Source organism: Phyllostomus hastatus, unplaced genomic scaffold (assembly GCF_019186645.2).
Source record: "Phyllostomus hastatus isolate PE091 unplaced genomic scaffold, TTU_PhHast_1.1 phas_contig_17, whole genome shotgun sequence".
In the NCBI taxonomy this organism is placed as follows: Eukaryota; Metazoa; Chordata; class Mammalia; order Chiroptera; family Phyllostomidae; genus Phyllostomus; species Phyllostomus hastatus.
The window spans coordinates 6,901,259-6,918,670 of NW_025333664.1; the positions used below are offsets into that span (position 1 = coordinate 6,901,259).

At 53.7% G+C, this 17,412-nt stretch overlaps 1 protein-coding gene across 2 annotated transcripts; it reads left to right on the forward strand.

Moving 5' to 3' along the window:
• The first annotated feature begins 1,016 nt into the window (after window positions 1-1,016).
• On the forward strand, window positions 1,017-15,277 carry SALL4 (spalt like transcription factor 4). Of its 2 annotated transcripts, none has more exons than XM_045832799.1 (4): window positions 1,017-1,191; window positions 9,834-12,131; window positions 12,916-13,193; window positions 14,805-15,277. In XM_045832799.1, exons 1-4 carry the CDS (start codon window positions 1,062-1,064, stop codon window positions 15,225-15,227), a joined length of 3,129 nt encoding a protein of 1,042 aa, XP_045688755.1. In that variant the 5' UTR covers window positions 1,017-1,061; the 3' UTR covers window positions 15,228-15,277. The 2 variants fall into 2 exon arrangements, with proteins under 2 accessions (XP_045688755.1, XP_045688756.1); XM_045832800.1 differs by having other exon boundaries at window positions 9,834-10,844.
• The last annotated feature ends 2,135 nt before the right edge of the window (window positions 15,278-17,412 follow it).

A 17,412-nucleotide genomic window follows, 5' to 3' on the forward strand; every position in this document is an offset into this window, starting at 1 on the left:
CCAGAATTGTCTAAATTGCAAAAAAAAAACCCACATCCCAAAACCCAACAATAATGATTAATAACAACCAGCACACTGTGCTTCCATGGGTGATGTAATAAAATAGGTAAAGTAGTGGATAAGTATGATATTATGAGACATTTATGGCCCATGGGGGGGGCATGCAATGGCTTGCTGTTTTGACACTGCCTCAATGTGCTCGCTTTCCGCCCTTTCTATATTTAGAATCCTGTTGCCAAAAAAAAAACCAGAATCAAGGTCGTGTTCTAACAAACTAATCCTCGTGATTATGAATCCTGGGGGCTGTTTATCATTTAAAGCAAATAAATTTTGGTGATGGTATCATCGGAAATTTTGGAGCTTGGAAGGCCACGTTAAGAGTTGAGATGGAGCGGGAAGGTAGAATCAACCACCATTTTCACTATTCTCCAGGCGTCACGAAACTCGGTTTCAACATTTCCACCAAAAAGAAGATGGGAGGGGACACGGGTCACATCTCCGTTTTTGGCTTTTTGGATTTTTGGTAGGCGTAAATATTGAGCCACCAAACAGACCTCCCTCCACGGCCTGCGCGGATACCGGCCTTACAAAAGTCATTTTTGTAAGGGTTAGGGTTCGTTCCAAAACTTTTGCCCAAGTCCCTAATTTTTAATAAGTATACAACTCTTTTTCTCTCCAAGGACGCAGATCAGTGGAGCGAAGGATGGGTCCCCCTCCGCCCCCGCCCAGATTTCGTCCAGGACTCAGCCAATCTGAGCCCGGATGCTAATTAGTTGCGCTCCCGGGACGAACACGCCTTTGTCGCCTGTAGAGCCGGACTACAAAGCCCAGAATGCCTCGCCCCTCCCTGATCAATGAGGGCTTATTTAAATGATCTCTGAGGTCTTGGACCCAGGCCAATCAGCTGTCAGGGCTCATGATAAATCGCAATGCATTATTGATAATAATAATTACTGGGACATGCGCGTTCCGGCCGAAGGGGGGTAAATTTCCTAACTCCAGGAATTTGTGGCGGAGTGGACGAATAACCGCGGTTCTCCCGGCGCCCCGATGCTCGCACCATGTCGAGGCGCAAGCAGGCGAAACCCCAACACATCAACTCGGAGGAGGACCAGGGAGAGCAGCGGCCGCAGCAGCCCGCCCCAGAGTTTGCAGATGCGGCCCCAGCGGCGCCGGCGGCCGGGGAGCCGGGTGAGTGGGGCCGGAGGCGCGCACTCGTCCCGCATGTTCGCGGGACCCTCGAAGGCGCGGGCTTCGGGGACCTAGCGGCTTCGAGCGCAGATTCTGGAGCCGGAATCTGGGGCTACGTTCCAGAGGAGAGAGGCAACCGCGGTAACCGCCCCCCCTCCCCCCGCCCAGGGGCCCTTGTTAATTTTACATTTTTATCGCTTCCCCTCACTTGTGTAAATTTCACCCCTGGGTCTCTCCCTTCTTATTGTAAAATTGACCCCCACCCTTTCCTCTGTCCCTCTCTTTCCTGAAAGGTTCCCTTCTCCTTGTCCTCTGCCCCTCTCTTAATTGGTTCCACTCCCCTCACTAGTAACCTCCCCCCCCGCACTTGTAACTTAGGTTCCCCTCCTCCCTCCCTGGCGCCGCTTTTAAAAGAAAGACCCCGGGGGTCCCCACCCTTTCCCTCACCCCTTGGGGGCTTTTCTAGGAGGCCGGCGAAGCGGCGCACCCTTGGAAGACCCCCGGGGGAGGACGATCTGTTGCTCGCGCCCCTCTGGGGCCGAGCGGGGGGAGGGGGCGCGACCTCTCCCCAGCCCCGGGAGCTGGGGTGCAGGCCACCCGCGCAGCGGAGGAGATTGGAGGGCCCGAAGAGGTGGGCGAGAAGGGCCCAGTATTGCCCTTTTAAAATTTTTCTTTCTTGGTTTTCGCTTTTTCCCCGGGGCTACGCCGCCTCCCGATCTTCGCCCTAACCTTTCGGGGCCTGACCTCCAGCCATCTTTGATTTCCGACTTCCTAAAATAACCGCGGCGTGCGGGAGGGGTGCGGACCCCCAGGGCCCGGGGTCGCGGGCGCGCGGCAGCCCTGCCGGGGTGCACCGGCCTGGCGTTGTGCGTGGCTTTTCTGGGGCGCCCCGTTTTCCGCCAGCGCGCCCCAGGGACCAGAGGGGAGAGGTCGGGCCAAGGCTGCGCGATCGCGGCCGGGGCGGACTCCCGGGCTGACCAGCCCACGCTGCCGCGCCCAGCGTCTCCGGAGTCGGGAGGGGTTCGGGACCCCGGCCGTGCCCCGAGCGGCCGCGCACACTCCCTTCCTCCTCGCCACTTAGCGGAGGAGGTTTTAGGAGCGAGTCGATTTCCCACTATCTCCCCTCTGTCCCGGCCCGCCAAATTGTCGCCTGATAAGTTTTTAGCGTCCGCATGGGGGGAGGGTGCGCTTTTAACCTCTTGGGCCTTGCTGGTCGCCGCCTGCTTCCTAACATCTCAACTGTGGGCGCGGGCCCGTGGGGCCACCCAGAAATCCCGAGGTACAACCCCGTTGGGAAGACGGTCGTTGCTTTTTGGCTGCTGTCCTCTCTTCCGGGGAGGAAATTTAACACATTTTCCAGATCTATCCTGGGTTCATATAAATCCCTACTACCTCCAAAATTAACATTTTTTCCAGGGCAACTAAAAGAGATCTGCTCGACAGAGCGGCGGGCCGTGCCTTTTTGGGGTGTCTGATGGTCGGGTAGGACGCACCCGAGGTCTCGGGAGGGTGGGCTCTCTTTGTGCCCGGGGGGTGGGGTGGAGGGAGCGTGGAGAGGCTTGGTCGCCTGGCCCACCTGGAACAAAAGGGTTAACCCTCCGCCCACCGGCTTCCTCCGGAGAGGAGGGGCGAGCTCCTGGCGCTGACCCCTCCTCCCCTGGTCTGCTCTGACCTCTTCCCCCTTCATTTTGGGTGAGCGCTTGCTAGTGGGACTTTTGGTGGTGTTCGGCACAGTTAGGGGGAGCTCGTTACTTAGGGCGGGGGGCTTCTTAAATTAATGCTGGCTGGAGCTTGCAGTCAGTTAACCCGAGCTGGTTAAGGTCTCAGGCCCGGCCGTGCGCGCCCTCCGCAATTTGGGATGTGGGGCGGGGCGGGGGGTCGCTATTGATCGCTGAGGTCGGAGCTGGCCGCCGAGTTGTGTGCGGGCGCCCCCTGGAGGCCCAGCCTGGCTTGCGCCCTTCGCTGAGAGGCAGGTACCCGCTCGCACCTGATGGGACCGGCTGTGGAGGGGAGTGGAGAGCGCCGGGCTTGGCCAAGGATGGGCGGCCCCGGGGGCTCCCGTCAGTTGCCCGCGGGATCCCTGGCCGTGCCGGGTATTTGCCAAGTCTTTGGAATTCTTTCCAAGAGTTCCTCGATCCTAGAATGTGTTTTGCCGATTCCCCAGTTACACCGTGGGGTAGCAGGCAGGCTTCCCAAGCAGTACGGCTGAATGGCTGCATTTCGCATCTGAGCCGCCTGTTTGTATCGGTGTACATAGAGATACAGCTACAGATGGATGGATATAGATATGTGTAATTTAAAGTTAACGTGGGGCCGACCCTATTTTGCAAAGCCGATGGGAGACGCACTTGTAAAGCAAACGGTTTTCGAGGGAGGAAAATGAAGTTTGGCCATCAATTAGCAGATCAAAACATCTGCAGGTGGTCAAGGGGACTGGCGCTACACACAGGAAAATTAGCATTTTCTCAAAAGAGTTTCAAATGCCCTTTGTGCTAAACTGGATTACAACCTTCAACGATTAAGATTCCCAAGTTTCAAATAACTGCCTAGCCCCCGGTTCTAAACTGAAATGACCTACATTGGCCAGTGAGGATTCTGAGAATAGGGCTCTTGGGAGCTCCCATTTTAATTGAGGGGGAGAGGGAAGTGTGTGGATTTGTAGCATAAATGTTGCAAGCCAACTTGCTGTGTTTCCATCTGTGTTTCGGAAGGAGAGAGGGGCTCCAACTGGCCCACGGCCCCTTTTGTTCCGTTAAAAAGAGATTGCACAAGCCAACGACACTCATTCAAGCCCGTGCTCGCTTCCTCGCTGGTGGGGAGTTGGGGACCCATCTCGGAGGCAGGGGAATAGAGTTGGCACTTCCTCTTTTTTAAATGAAGCTGGGTTTTGTTTTTGTTTGTTTTTTTTTTCTTTTATAAAGGTTTAGGGATGTGCCTTTCAGTCTGGTGTGGCTTTTCAGCCGTGTAACCTGGGGACATGCCTGGCTTCTCTGAGCTTTTGGGTTCTCTGTACAGTGGGAATGTGATTGGTAATTAACATTATTCAAAGTAAGAATGCTTTTGTTTGTGTTTATTTACAAGATAGTGATGAACTGCCCGTTGAGATAATTCTGTGTTTTTATCTCCAGCCGACTGTATGCCAGACACCAGACTGGGGGCGTTCATTGAGTCCAGTAGCTTTCATTCCCGTTTTTCCTCATCAGGGAGGGGAAGCTGCAGCTCCCGGTTGAAATGGCTTGCCTTGTCCTGTCGGATCGGAGCCTTGCTCCGAGGGCTGTGTCTGTCTTGGTCTTAGAGGAGTTGGTTGGTTATGGGGTGGACTTTCAGTCTGCTCCTTTGACGAGAGGCTGTGGTGTTGGGCTGGTTGGGATTGACGATCTCTCCTCCCTTTTCATTTTTGAAATGTGCCTTCGGAGGCTTTCGATGAAGGAGGTCCCTGCGAAGCAAGTCAGAAAGAAAGCAGAGTTTCTCTGCCCTTGGAAAAAGGATGTGGGTGGGGGGAGTCCCAGAAGTTGCCCTTTGCATCACCTGTTGTACTTTTGATTATTTTTGAAAAGCATCTAAACATTCCAAAGCCTGTAGGTCCGGATGAGAACTGCCTCTCTGGTCACTGCCATCCTCCTTTTTTGATTTTTTTTTCTCCCTGAAATTAATGTTGTGTCTCTCCGGCTTTGTTCAAGGGGGCTCTGCTGAAGGAGGCGACAGAGGCTCCCTGCCTGCACACAGGTTACAGATTTGCTTAAACACTGAGCTCCAGTCTCGCTAACACAGACAGATAGTGGTGGGCGCTTGCACACCTCAGCAGCTGGAGAGCCGCCGCCTTTTGCCTTTTTGCTTTTTTTTCCTTTTCAGCAGAGTCCCTGAATTTTGATCCTAAACCGTTTGGAGGGATTTCATTTGACTCTCCATTAAGTAGAAACTAAATTAGCTCTAATTTGCCCTCTGTGGATTGAGTTAAAGACTTGCTACTTAGTTGTCCCAGGGATTGTGGAATTCAGATCTAAAATTAAACTGGTAAACTTCAACTAGCTCAATCCTTGAGGACTTCTCCGTTTCCTTTTGTTTTGGGGTAATTATCCTGTTGGTGGGGGAGGGTGCTTTAATCTACTCATTGTAGTTCTATTAATATAGGAATGGGGGGGAGATAAGCTTGAGTCCTAATGCGTTTCTCAAGATAAACTTTTTTTTAAAAGCATTTTCTCATCTCCAGCATTTGATTGGCCTCTGGTAGATGAGCTTTTCCTCCTATACAATGGAAAGAGTATTTTCTATCCATTTGGCAGTGATTGAATCTAAGCCCCCTGCTGGGTTTACTGCATTCTTCCAACTTATTGGATAACTAGATGCTGGGAGATAACATTCCTAAAATTCGGAGTGGGGGTGGGGCAGGAGGCTACAAGCCCTGCTTGCTCTGTAATCCTCTGAACTGAACTTAGAGGAAAACTTCGCTTTTTTCCTTTTGGGAAGGGTTCGCTTCGGCGTCCCCCCGGCAGTTGTTGGGAACAGTTCTCTGGCTCTTCTTGGGCAAACACGGTTTCAGGCTTTGCCAATGGTGGTCTGGATGCAGGAGGACTTTTTACTGCGCCAGCAAACAGAACTCCTGCTGTTTTTAAGATTCAAATGGGAAGTGGCTGGTGAGGCTACAGAAGAGGCCAGCCTGTGTATACAGTGAAGGCAAGCTGGTACTCAGGTCGTAAATCACCCCGGGAACCGTTCGATCCTTCCAGAGCGGGGGAGCTTAACCTTTTTGGTGCCACAGAGCCCTTCTCCACAGAAAGTATTTAGATAACACCAAAGGAAACACACAGGAATACCGGGGAAATGAATTGCACCGAGACAGTTATCGGCAACAAAAACATTCGTGACGGAGTGACACGTGCTTTATGGACACAGTAAGGTCTAGCAGCTGGTCAGGTACTCACCAGCCTTTCCAGTGATGCGGCAGCGCCAGCACCACATGAAAATAATCTGTTTTCTGTTGATGATAAACTCACGGTGCCTGTGATTCCTCTGTGGTGTGTTCCCTCCGTTCATAGGTAAAGTAAACATTCCGTTTTAGTTTAGGTTAGCGAAAAGGAAGGTAATCTGTTTACTTATCTGTTTCCACGGACCCTGGTTTAAGAATGCCCGTTTTAGAAAAGACTTGGGCTTTCGATAAGGGAATATTGTGCCATAGAGGGTGGACATTTTGGGGGGTGGAGGGGAGTAAAAAACATTGATGTTTCAGTGGCTTGTGGCCTTTGACAGGCCACAGCGCATGAACAGATACAAACTATATTTGTGGCATTAAAACTTCATGGCAGGGGGTGATTTAGGGAAAAGCCGTGGACAGCCTCCACGGAGGGGTGAGATGAAAAAGTTGGAGAAACGCTGCTCCAGAAGAAACGCTAAGTTAGGCCAGTAACTGGAGTGTCCTTGTAGCATTTAAGCGGACTGCCCCCTGCTCTTCTGTTCTCTGGTTGTCAGCATGTCACATTGAGCCACGTAATCATTTCAGTCTCAGTTGACCTATCTGGGAATTGGGAGCAAAGACCTTCTTTGATTGTGTGGCTGCAGAGGTACAGGAGTTCAGGGGTAAGAGTCTGGAGTGTACGTTTTGTTTGGGGGAGGGTGGTGGTGTGGCTGAGCCTCAGAACTCGGAATAGGCATTCTTTGTCTTGGGTGGGCTTCCGTGGAGCTTTGTGCTAGTAGACTGGTTGAGACAAAGGGTGTAAACGTGCTAATTAAAAAGAAACTGTAGCACAAAAAGTGTCAACAGTTTAAGGTTCTCAGCCCTTGCAGCCTCCCGGCGCAGGCACCAAGAGCTAGACACCGGCCAGTGTGTCTGGCTTCAGAGGTTTTTTTCCGAGTCTGAGTTCACATCTTGATCTGCAGCAGGGATGGGGGCACGTGACATACAGATCCTGTCCTTCGTTTTCCCTCCAGAAGCAGTTCTGGGCAGTTGTTCTGTGACGTAGTACGTACAATGTGGGTCCCTCTTTGTAGGCTACAACGGAGCCATCTCTCTTCTGTGCCCTCATTGACCTCACCAGAGCCTTTACTGAACAACCAAGCTGCGTCCATTTTGGGTTTTGGCGAGAAATGGATCTTGGTACCACAGAAAATTCTAGCAAGGGGATTGTTGGGTCAAAGAAGCAATCCACTAAACTTAGCTGGATCTATTTATGTGCACCTGCCAATAGTGTGTATTCCCCTCCCGACTTTTTTAAAAGTTCTGCTTTTTAAAGTTTTTTGTTTTAGTTATTTTTAAAGATTTATTTATTTACTTTTGGAGGAGAGAGGGAGGGAAACATCAGTGTGTGAGAGAAACATCCATTGGTCGCCTCTCACATGCACACGCCCCCCCACCCCAACTGGGGACCTGGCCTGCAACCCAGGCAAGTGCCCTGACTGGGAATTGAACTGGTGGCCTTTTGGTTTGCAGGGCGGCATTCAATCCACTGAGTCACACCAGCCAGGGCACTTTTTAAAGTTCTTAACACATTGTTGCCAGAATTGCTTTTCCAGAAAGATGCCTGCCACCTAACGCCCCCACAAAGGCCGCATTTGGAAAGCATTCCGTAGATGATCTCTGGGGATTGGCAGATACTTCTAACTTGATTCTTGAAATAACGACTATTGAGGCTAGAAGGAAGGCAGCACCTCCTTGCTGAGCTCTCCCTCAAAGGTCAGGGCTGCCTTGTGTCCTGACTTCGGGTTTGTTTTGTTTTGTTTTCATTGACTTTTGCTTTTTGGAGGGAGGGAAAGAGAGAGGACCATGGATTTGCTGTTCCACCCGTTTATGCACCGGGTGGTTGTGCCCTGCCTGGGGAGCAAAGCTGCAGCCTGGGGCATGTTGGGACGACACTCGAACCTCCCCGAATACCCGGCCAGGGCCCTCCTCTTACTTTTAAAGTCGTTTCTGGGTGCCCCAGAAAGGTGGTGACCTGTCTTCTAGGCCCTCGCCTTACCCCACCCCCTTAGCCAACCTGACTCCCCTGGCTTCCTTGTCCGTGCCTCGGTTTCTGTGAGAACAAGACAGTTGCAGTCACAACAGAAGGCACGTGATAGGAAGTGTGAGAATGAAGGAAGGGAGTGTGCAAATGGAAGGTCGGTGCTGTCTGCCTGGGTTTCAGTGAGTGTGGTGTGTATGGGGCACCTAGGGGTGCCTCATCAGGATGTGGGGGGCTGAGGGTTCATCTGTCCCCCGTGGGGTTCCGGAGCCCCAGCCTTCCGCACAGTAGGAGGTGAGAATGAGGTGGTCGATGGCCGTTGTCTGTTATCAGGAGCCCTGGTTGCCCAGGGATAACTTTTTAGAGCTAGGAGAGGTGGGACGGGGGGAGAATAAAAGAATTTAAAAAAATAGAAGTGGGTGGGGAAACTAATGTTCCCTAAATACCTATAATGTCTATACTTTTCCCAGATCCTAGGATTGTTGGTGCCAGGCATGTACTAGGTGCTCAAGCATTTGTTAAGCGAATCACTTACCTTATGAGGTTGTCTTGATTACAGGTGTTTTGCAGAAATTCTGCAGGGCACGCCCACCACGTCAAACCTGTTAATGGCAGGGGAGTGGTAGATTGGCCCCCTGGTTCTGAGGGGAGCTCGCTTATGCAGATAGAAGTCCCTGGCCCCGCCCCTTACTGGTCTGTCCTTATGCAGATGAAGACTCCAAATGCTCACGGTTGGATTGGCACTGTCCTGATTGGTCAGAATAGAGCTGCTCTGGTTGGTTGGAGCTGCAGAGCTCTGATTGGACAGGGAATGCTTCAGTTCTATTGGTTGAAAAAGAATTCCAGGAACTCAGAGAGAGAGCAGGCAGTTCAGGGAAGAGTGGGCAGTCCAGCTCCAGCTTCTCTGAAGTGCAGTTTGTGTGAGAGGCCAACATCATTTTCACTTACTGCCTGAAACTCATTTGCCGTCGGAAGCTTGCTCTGAGGGGGTTATTTATTTCTAATAATGCATATGTATCTCCTAGGGCTGCTGTAACCAATTGCTTAAAACAAATTTGTCCTTTTATGCCCTGGCTGGCGTAGCTCAGTGGATTGAGCGCGGGCTGCAAACCAAAGTGTCGCAGGTTCGATTCCCAGTCAAGGGCACATGCCTGGGTTGCAGGCCACGGCCCCCAGCAACCGCACATTGATGTTCTTCTCCCTCCCTCCCTCTCTCTCTCTACCCCCTCCACTTCCCTCTCTAAAAATAAATAAATAAAATCTTAATAAAAAAAAGAAATGTGTCCTTCTAACGGTTTTGGAGGTTAGAAGTACGGAGTCAAGGTGTCGGCAGGACTGGCTCCTTCTGGGGGTTCCGAGGGAGAGCCAGTCCCTCGCCTGCTTCCTGCTCTGTGTGGGCTCCCACCTCCCTGCAGTCCATGAGCCAGCAGACCTTGGTGTATGGCCACGTAACTGCTCCATTTGCAGAGTTTCTCTTCTCAAGAGGGTCCATGCATGGGTGCTGAGACATACTTGGGTGGGGGGTGGTGTTCATTGACCCACTGCACAAATGGTCAGCTCATTCGGCCTCTTCGGAGGCCGAGCCCCCTTGCACAATCTTTGCCTGTTGAACACAGGTCTGTTGCATTGTGTGTGGTCGTGATTCTTCCCGAGCAGTTGCCCCTCATCCTCCCTCGGGCAGAGTTCTTAGCTTCTCCTCTCTCGTCGCAGGTGCTCCAATGAACCACCCGGGGACCAGCGATGACATGATTGGGGACCGAGTGCCGGCAAAGAGGCCCCGTCGAGAGGAGACTCACATCTGTGAGAAATGCTGTGGAGAGTTCTTCAGCTTCTCCGAGTTCTTAGAACATAAGAAAAATTGCACTAAACATCCACCCGTCCTCATCATGAACGACAGTGAGGGGCCAGTGCCTTCGGAAGACTTCCCCGGGGCCGTGCTGAGCCACCAGCCACACAGCCCGAGCAGTAAGGACGGCCACAGGGAGGACGGCAGCAGCTCAGGGGACGGGAAGGAGAAGCCAGGGGCGGAGCCTGTTCTATACTTAAAGACAGAGACCGGCCTGCCCCCCACACCCCAGGACTTAAGCTATTTACCCAAAGGCAAGGTGGCCAACACTAACGTCACTCTGCAAGCACTACGGGGCACCAAGGTGGCGGTGAATCAGCGGAGCGCGGATCCGCCGCCCGCCCCGCTGCCCGGTGCCAACAGCATCCCGTGGGTCCTGGAGCAGATCCTCTGTCTACAGCAGCAGCAGCTACAGCAGATCCAGCTCACCGAGCAGATCCGCGTCCAGGTGAACATGTGGGCTGCCCACGCCCTCCACTCCGGCGTGGCGGGAGCGGACTCCCTGAAGACCCTGGGCAGCCACGTGTCCCAGCAGGTGTCCGCGGCCGTGGCTCTGCTCAGCCAGAAAGCCGGGGGCCAGGGGCTGTCTCTGGACACCTTGAAACAAGCCAAGCTACCTCACACAAACATCCCTCCCACCACCAGCTCCGTGTCCCCAGGATTGGTGTCCTTCGCCCTGAGGCCAGACGGGTCGAGGGTGCTCCCGAACCGCCTGCCGGGTGCTTTGCTACCTCAGGCCCCGAGCTCTGTGCTCTTCCAGAGCCCTTTCTCCACGGTGGCACTAGATCCGTCCAAGAAAGGGAAAGGGAAGCCGCCCAACGTGTCCCCGGTGGATGTCAAACCCAAAGATGAGGCCGCCCTCTACCGGCACAAGTGTAAGTACTGTAGCAAGGTTTTTGGGACTGATAGCTCCCTGCAGATCCACCTCCGCTCCCATACCGGAGAGAGACCCTTCGTGTGCTCTGTCTGTGGCCATCGGTTTACCACCAAGGGCAACCTCAAGGTACACTTCCACCGGCACCCCCAGGTGAAGGCAAACCCCCAGCTGTTTGCCGAGCTCCACGACAGAATGGCGACAGGCAATGGCGTGCCCTATGCGCTCTCTGTCCCCGTAGATGAAGCGAGTCTCTCTTTAATAGACAGCAAGCCTGTCCTGGTGCCAGGGACCCCCCTTGTAGGGCTACCTCAGAACCTCTCTTCAGGGACTAACCCCAAGGACCTGCAGCCCGGGCCGTCTCCAGAGAGCGAGGACGGATCCGCGTACTCTGGGGTGGGGCCAAACCATAACTCCCCGAGGGTTGGCGGCTTCCAAGGGAGAGGGACGCCCGAGCCGGGTTCGGAGACCCTCAAGTTGCAGCAGCTGGTGGAGAACATCGACAAAGCCACCACCGACCCCAATGAATGTCTCATTTGCCACCGTGTCTTAAGCTGCCAGAGCTCCCTCAAAATGCATTACCGCACCCACACCGGGGAGAGGCCGTTCCGGTGCAGGATCTGCGACCGGGCCTTCTCCACCAAAGGCAACCTGAAGACGCACTTCGGGGTTCACCGGACCAACACCTCGGCGAAGACGCAGCACTCGTGCCCCATCTGCCAGAAGAAGTTCACCAATGCCGTCATGCTGCAGCAGCACATCCGCATGCACATGGGCGGCCAGATCCCCAACACGCCCCTGCCGGAGGGCCCCTGCGACTTCGCAGGCCCCGAGCTGGCGGCGGCCGGGGAGAACGGCAGCGCAAGCACCGTCGGTCACGACGACGTCGAGAGCATCGATGTGGACGACGTCGGCTCCCAGGACGCTCCCGGCAGCTCCTCGAAGGTCCCCGTGCCTTTCCCCAGCCTCCACTCGGTGTCACCCACGTCGGTGTTCGCCCTGGCGGCCCCCCTGGACGCCCCGGCGAAGGTGGGCCCCGCTCCCTCGGCCCTGCAGCGGCAGAGCAGCAGGGACAACGGTTCGGTGGAGAGCGACGGCTTGACCAACGACTCGTCGTCCTCGGTGCTGGGGGACCCGGAGTATCAGAGCCGAAGCCCAGACGTCCTGGAGACGGCGTCCTTTCAGGCCCTCTCCCCAGCCAATAGCCAGGCAGAGAGCGTCAAGTCCAAGTCCCCCGACGCTGGCGGCAGAGCAGACGGCTCGGAGCACGGCCGCACTGAGATGGAAGGTGATAGAGCTTTGACTTTAACTTAGGTCCGTTGTGGGCACGAGGCCACCCAGCAGGAGCCTGGGTTGAACTTGACACGCGGAGAGTGTGATAAGTGTGAAGCAGCTCCCCTGTAGGGCAGGTAGCCGTGCTGTGCTTCCGGGTGGAGGGAAGGAGCAACTTCCTCCAGCCCCGTAGTGACATGCCTTGATGTGTCATGGGTAACACGCACGTTGGCTGGACAGTGTACTTTCCTGTTGGTTTCCATTTTTGTGCTTGGGCCCCCGCGGGGACGGACATACGGGGGGTCTTCAGAGTACAAGAATTTCGAGTGGGCGGTGTTTCATTGGCTACCGAGCTAATTTCTTGATTATGGGGTCCCACGCCCTAATGGGAGGTTCACAAACAAGTAACTCTTGGGGTCAAAAAAAAGAGTCTAACCGATTTGAAACAAAATAAATGGTGGGGTGCCCGGCGATGTCATTAATGGCCAAGGCAGGGGGACAGCCACGTCTCAGAGCCTGGGAAGGATGGGTGGGCGCCTGGGCACACTTCAGAGGGAACTCTTCGTGTAGGGGTTTGAACCTGGATGCGCCCGTACCCTCACACCACAGTGGCAGGTTCTCCCACGTGTCTGAGTCCTCATTCCCGCGCAGTAAGCAAGTCCAAGGAGGCTGCTTCCGGGGTGTCCATTTCCTAAAAGCCACTCGCAGGCGCTCAGGCAGGGCGGCTGCTGGTTCGAAGAGTGGACGAGGGCGAGACGATCAAGGTTTGGGTTTTCTCTTTCCCTCTCTCCGCACACCAGGTCGGAGCAGCCTCCCGGCGGCGCTCGTCCGAGCCCAGCCGGCCTACGTCAAGGTTGAAGTTCCTGGTGCTTTTGGACCCGCGGCCATGTCCCCAGGCATGACGCCGCTGCTGGCGGCCCAGCCCCGCCGCCCGGGCAAGCAGCACGCCTGCACGCGGTGCGGGAAGAACTTCTCGTCGGCCAGCGCGCTCCAGATCCACGAGCGGACGCACACGGGGGAGAAGCCCTTCGTCTGCAACATCTGCGGGCGGGCCTTCACCACCAAGGGCAACCTGAAGGTGAGCTCCCCCGGGGTTTCGGGGGGGCCGGGAGCTAGGCGTCGTTGGGCAGCATCTCGGCGTTCTCCGTCCGGGGCGAGCCTTCTGCGCGGAGCTAGTGGGGTGTTGCATCTCCAGCCTAGCTCTGGAAGTAAAGACCCTTCTGAAGAAGCCCGTTTTTCTCTGGCCACGGCATCTCTGAGAGGGGACGCCTCTTGTCCGTGTCTGCAGCCAGTGATTTTCCCCCCCCTTTCCTTTAGTGGCACATAAAAAACGATGGCGCACTGTATGAGGGGTGTCGTCTAGGAGCAGGACAGGTATGTGGCCTACTTTTCTGCTCCTGAGATTTCCCCCGCTGGGGCCTTGCGGCCGTCGCGCCATAGGCACGTGGAACCGAGTCCAGAAATGGAGATGCGCAGCAGAGAGTTTTGAGAAGTCATTTGTGGGTTTCATGATGCTTCCAGGCCTGATGGGTGCCCTGTGTCGCTTGTTGGTTTTGTCCCCTGGCTCGCTAGGTTGAAAGAAATACCGCAAGGTAGATGGGTATGTAATACCGTGCTGCTGCAGTTGGAAAGAAAGGTCTCCGGGTTATAAGCAGTGTGTTGCAAGGCGGGGGGGGTGCGGTTCCTTTCAGAAAATGGCCTATTTTCAGTTGGTTCCACCTGAGATCTCCCCAGAGGTGGAGAGGAGAGGGGACCCTCCGGGGGAAGGGTTGAAAATGGCCTGTGTAAGAACTCAGGATGGGAACCGGGGGACCACGTTTTCCTCTGTTTCTTTCCCTCCCTCTCTATTTGAGGAGAACGCTCGTTAAATTCTTTGTAGTTAGAATGAAGGTTGAAACTTCCTCACCTTGGAGTTGACCTGGATGTCATTTTAAAAATTAAGAAATACTTCCTATTACAACACGACCTATTGATTCTCTTTAGCTGGCAAACCTGCAAAGCGGAGGAGCATGAGGTGGCTTCATGTCTAATACCAGCTTGCAGAAACAGGAAGCTTAGCTTGGTCCCCAGGGTCCTGTGGTCAGCCCGGGAAAGTTCTGGAGCTGCCCTCGCTGCACACGTGGCTTGAGGCAGGGGCCTTCTTGTCCTTGTCGGTTTCCCGGGCATGGATGGGGACATGGTCATAATGACTTCGGGGTTGTCCTGCAGACCGAAGGAGTTACAGAGTCCAGTGTCTCCCATTATGCCTGGGACATCGTAATAGCTTCTTAGAGTAGTCGAGAGCAAGTCCCTTCTGAGCTTGACGAGGTGACTCCTGACTTCTAAGGATGTCCGAAGACGATGTGAGAATACGGCAGAAAACCTGGCACCTGCCAGAGTCTCTGACTCCTTCGTGAGGCTGAAACGGGTTAGAAAACTCGAAAGCCAGACCAGGAAGGGAATGCAGGAAGGAGGCCAGGTTGAAGAAGCAGTAGGCAGTACAACCATCTGCTCTCTGCCCTCCCCCCCACCAGCCCTCTAGGAGAACCAATAATCAGGACTGTTTTACACGTGAAATCTAATTTAAAAGCACGAATTACGTTGTCGGTGTGTTCGGGTAGAGCCAAGCCGGCGCGCAGGCCCGCTGCGGCTCGCCAGCACCGCACTCACCTCGGTGCTGGCGGAAACCTGCCTGCCCTTCTTCCCGCAGGTCCACTACATGACGCACGGCGCCAGCAACAGCTCCGCCCGCCGCGGGAGGAAGCTGGCCATCGAGAACACCATGGCTCTCCTGAGCACAGACGCGAAGAGGGCCCCGGAGATGTTTCCCAAGGAAATCGTGGCCCCTTCCGTGAACGTGGACCCTGTCGTGTGGAACCAGTACACCGCCATGCTCAACGGGGGGCTGGCCGTGAAGACCAACGAGATCTCCGTGATCCAGGGCGGAGGCATTCCCGCCCTCCCCGTGTCTCTGGGGGCCGGCCCCGTGGTCAGTAACAGCGCCGCCGTGGCCAAGATGGATGGCTGCCCGGCAGCCATCGGCGCCGACGTGGAAAAGCCGGGGGCCGCCGACAGCGTCCCCAAACACCAGTTCCCTCACTTTATCGAAGAAAGCAACATCGCGGTCAGCTAAGCCGTGGGAGAGCCCGTTCGGAAGGAGAGACACCTGGCGACCGCTGGGGAACTGGCCTTGTTTGGTTTTGTTTTTTAAGGAACCCATCTCTCTCTCTCTCTCTCTTTTTTTTTTTTCTTTTTTCTTAACTGATGTGCAGACGATGTTTACAGTTGTGACCACAACCTCAGGCAAGTCCTACAATCACGATGTTGCTATTGCTGCTTTGCAAAAAAAAAAAAAAAAAAAAATCATACGAAAGCAAATACAGACTAGTATTTTTGTTTTGTTTTGTTTTAATTTTGGAAAGAAGCGGGTCTTGCAAAGTAGCTTTGTTACTTGAGACAAACTGTCTACGTGAAAACTTTGTACAAGCTAGAGTCACTATTTCCAAAGACTGCCACCTGTTTTCAAGTTGGCGTCCACCGAACCACGAGAGAAAAGACAACTGTTTTAGCCTAACGGGGGGCGGGGGGGTGCCGTGTGCTTCTGGGGTGACCGGGTGCGGGTAAACGCTGTGTCTGTCGTTTCCAGGGACCTGCTTGGTGTGCCGCTCGACCCTGTGCCCTGCGCTTTTTAAGCTAAGGTAGAATGGCAAAATTCCCTCAGCCTTGGGGCCTTCGGTAGGGGGCCCTGGGGTGGACTGATTGTAGTCCTTAGGGAGTCGGTGTGTGCGCTGCTGCTTTTTGAGGACAGTCCAGCTGGGGCCCGAGAAGTGCCCATGTGTCCCCCGTGTGTTCCGGGGTGCCGCCCCCTTCCTGAGCACCAGGCCGGGCGGGCACCTGAGCAGGGGACCTCAGGTGACTTGATGTGGTTCGCCAGTGCCTATTCTATCGAAGAAATGGGTTTTTCGTGGGAGAAACTCATGGGAGGGCATGCTTCTTATTTAGAGATTCACATGCTAATTTTTATAAAAACTTCCTTGATGTGACTTAACGCCAAATAATTATGATGAAGATTCTCCCACCTGCCCCGAATACTGTTGCATGAAGGCTACAGAGTTGGAACAGGCAAGCCTTGGGTAAGAAAGCTTTAATTTATCTACCTCATTTATTTTGCTTGTAGCCTTAGTCTCTCTTTTCCTGTTTTATGACCGCTGACAGCATTCCTAGCCCCTGTCTCAACCCTAAGAATTGATGTATTTGTGGGAGTGGCTGGACTGGACGTTCAAAATGTTTTTGTGATTTTTTTTTTGTTCCTTAATCCCCTTTTATGTAATATTAAGCAAGCAATAAATATTTCTTTTAACGGTTTAACAAGGAAGAAGGGAAGGCCCTCGTTTCTGCATTGGGAGGGGTCTTCCCCCCCTCAGTGTGGAAGTGTAGGTCAAGAATATCCAAAGTTGGCCCCTGAGTGATTGCACGTGACCTTAGGATCCAGAAACATTGTTTCGTTTTGCCAAGTTGTGCCTTTCCTCCTGGGGTCGCCCGCGAACACGCCGAGAGTACCCGCTCGCACTGTGAAGTGGACGCTGTTACAGAGGCCACGCCGGAGCCTCGCTCACTGCCGCGCCTCGTGAATGTACGATGTACAGAGAGGACCCTGTAGTTTGTACCTGCTGATGCCAACTGTTGGAGAATAAATTTTGGACATTTTGTTTCCCCACCACGCGTGTCTGTGAGTTTTTCTGGTGGCGTCTGCTCTGAACCTGAGGTGTCCTTACTTGACAGTCGTTTCCAGGGGAACCTCTGGTTCTCAGGCACATGGTCGAGTCTTAGGTTGGCCACAGAGTCTGTTTAGGTTTTGGGGGTTTTTTTTTTTCCAGTAAAATAAAGGATACATTTTTCGTTTTCACCAATAACTTTACTGATGTGGTTATGTTGAATAGGTCAGCTGTCTCGCATGTGGTGTAACACTGATTGTTCTCCATTAATGTCTCAATCTGATCATGAGCAACTTGAACTGGTCTGCCCGACTGTGGAGCGGCATCCAGAGAGAAGTGTCTAGCACAAAATCCCGCCAACCACTTAGGACGGGTTTGCTCAGCACAGCACCTTCTCCATACCATACGCTGCACAAGTCTTACTTGCACTTTGGTTGTGTTTTTACCTTTCTTGAAATAATAAAGCCTAGTATGCTGAAAATATTGCTGCTTCCATCTTCAATATTAAAATGGCTACACAAAAAACTCACCAATTTTGATACTTTTTGAATGCACGCTGATGAGACAGCTGTCACAATGCAGTCTAATAAAATTGTTTCAAAT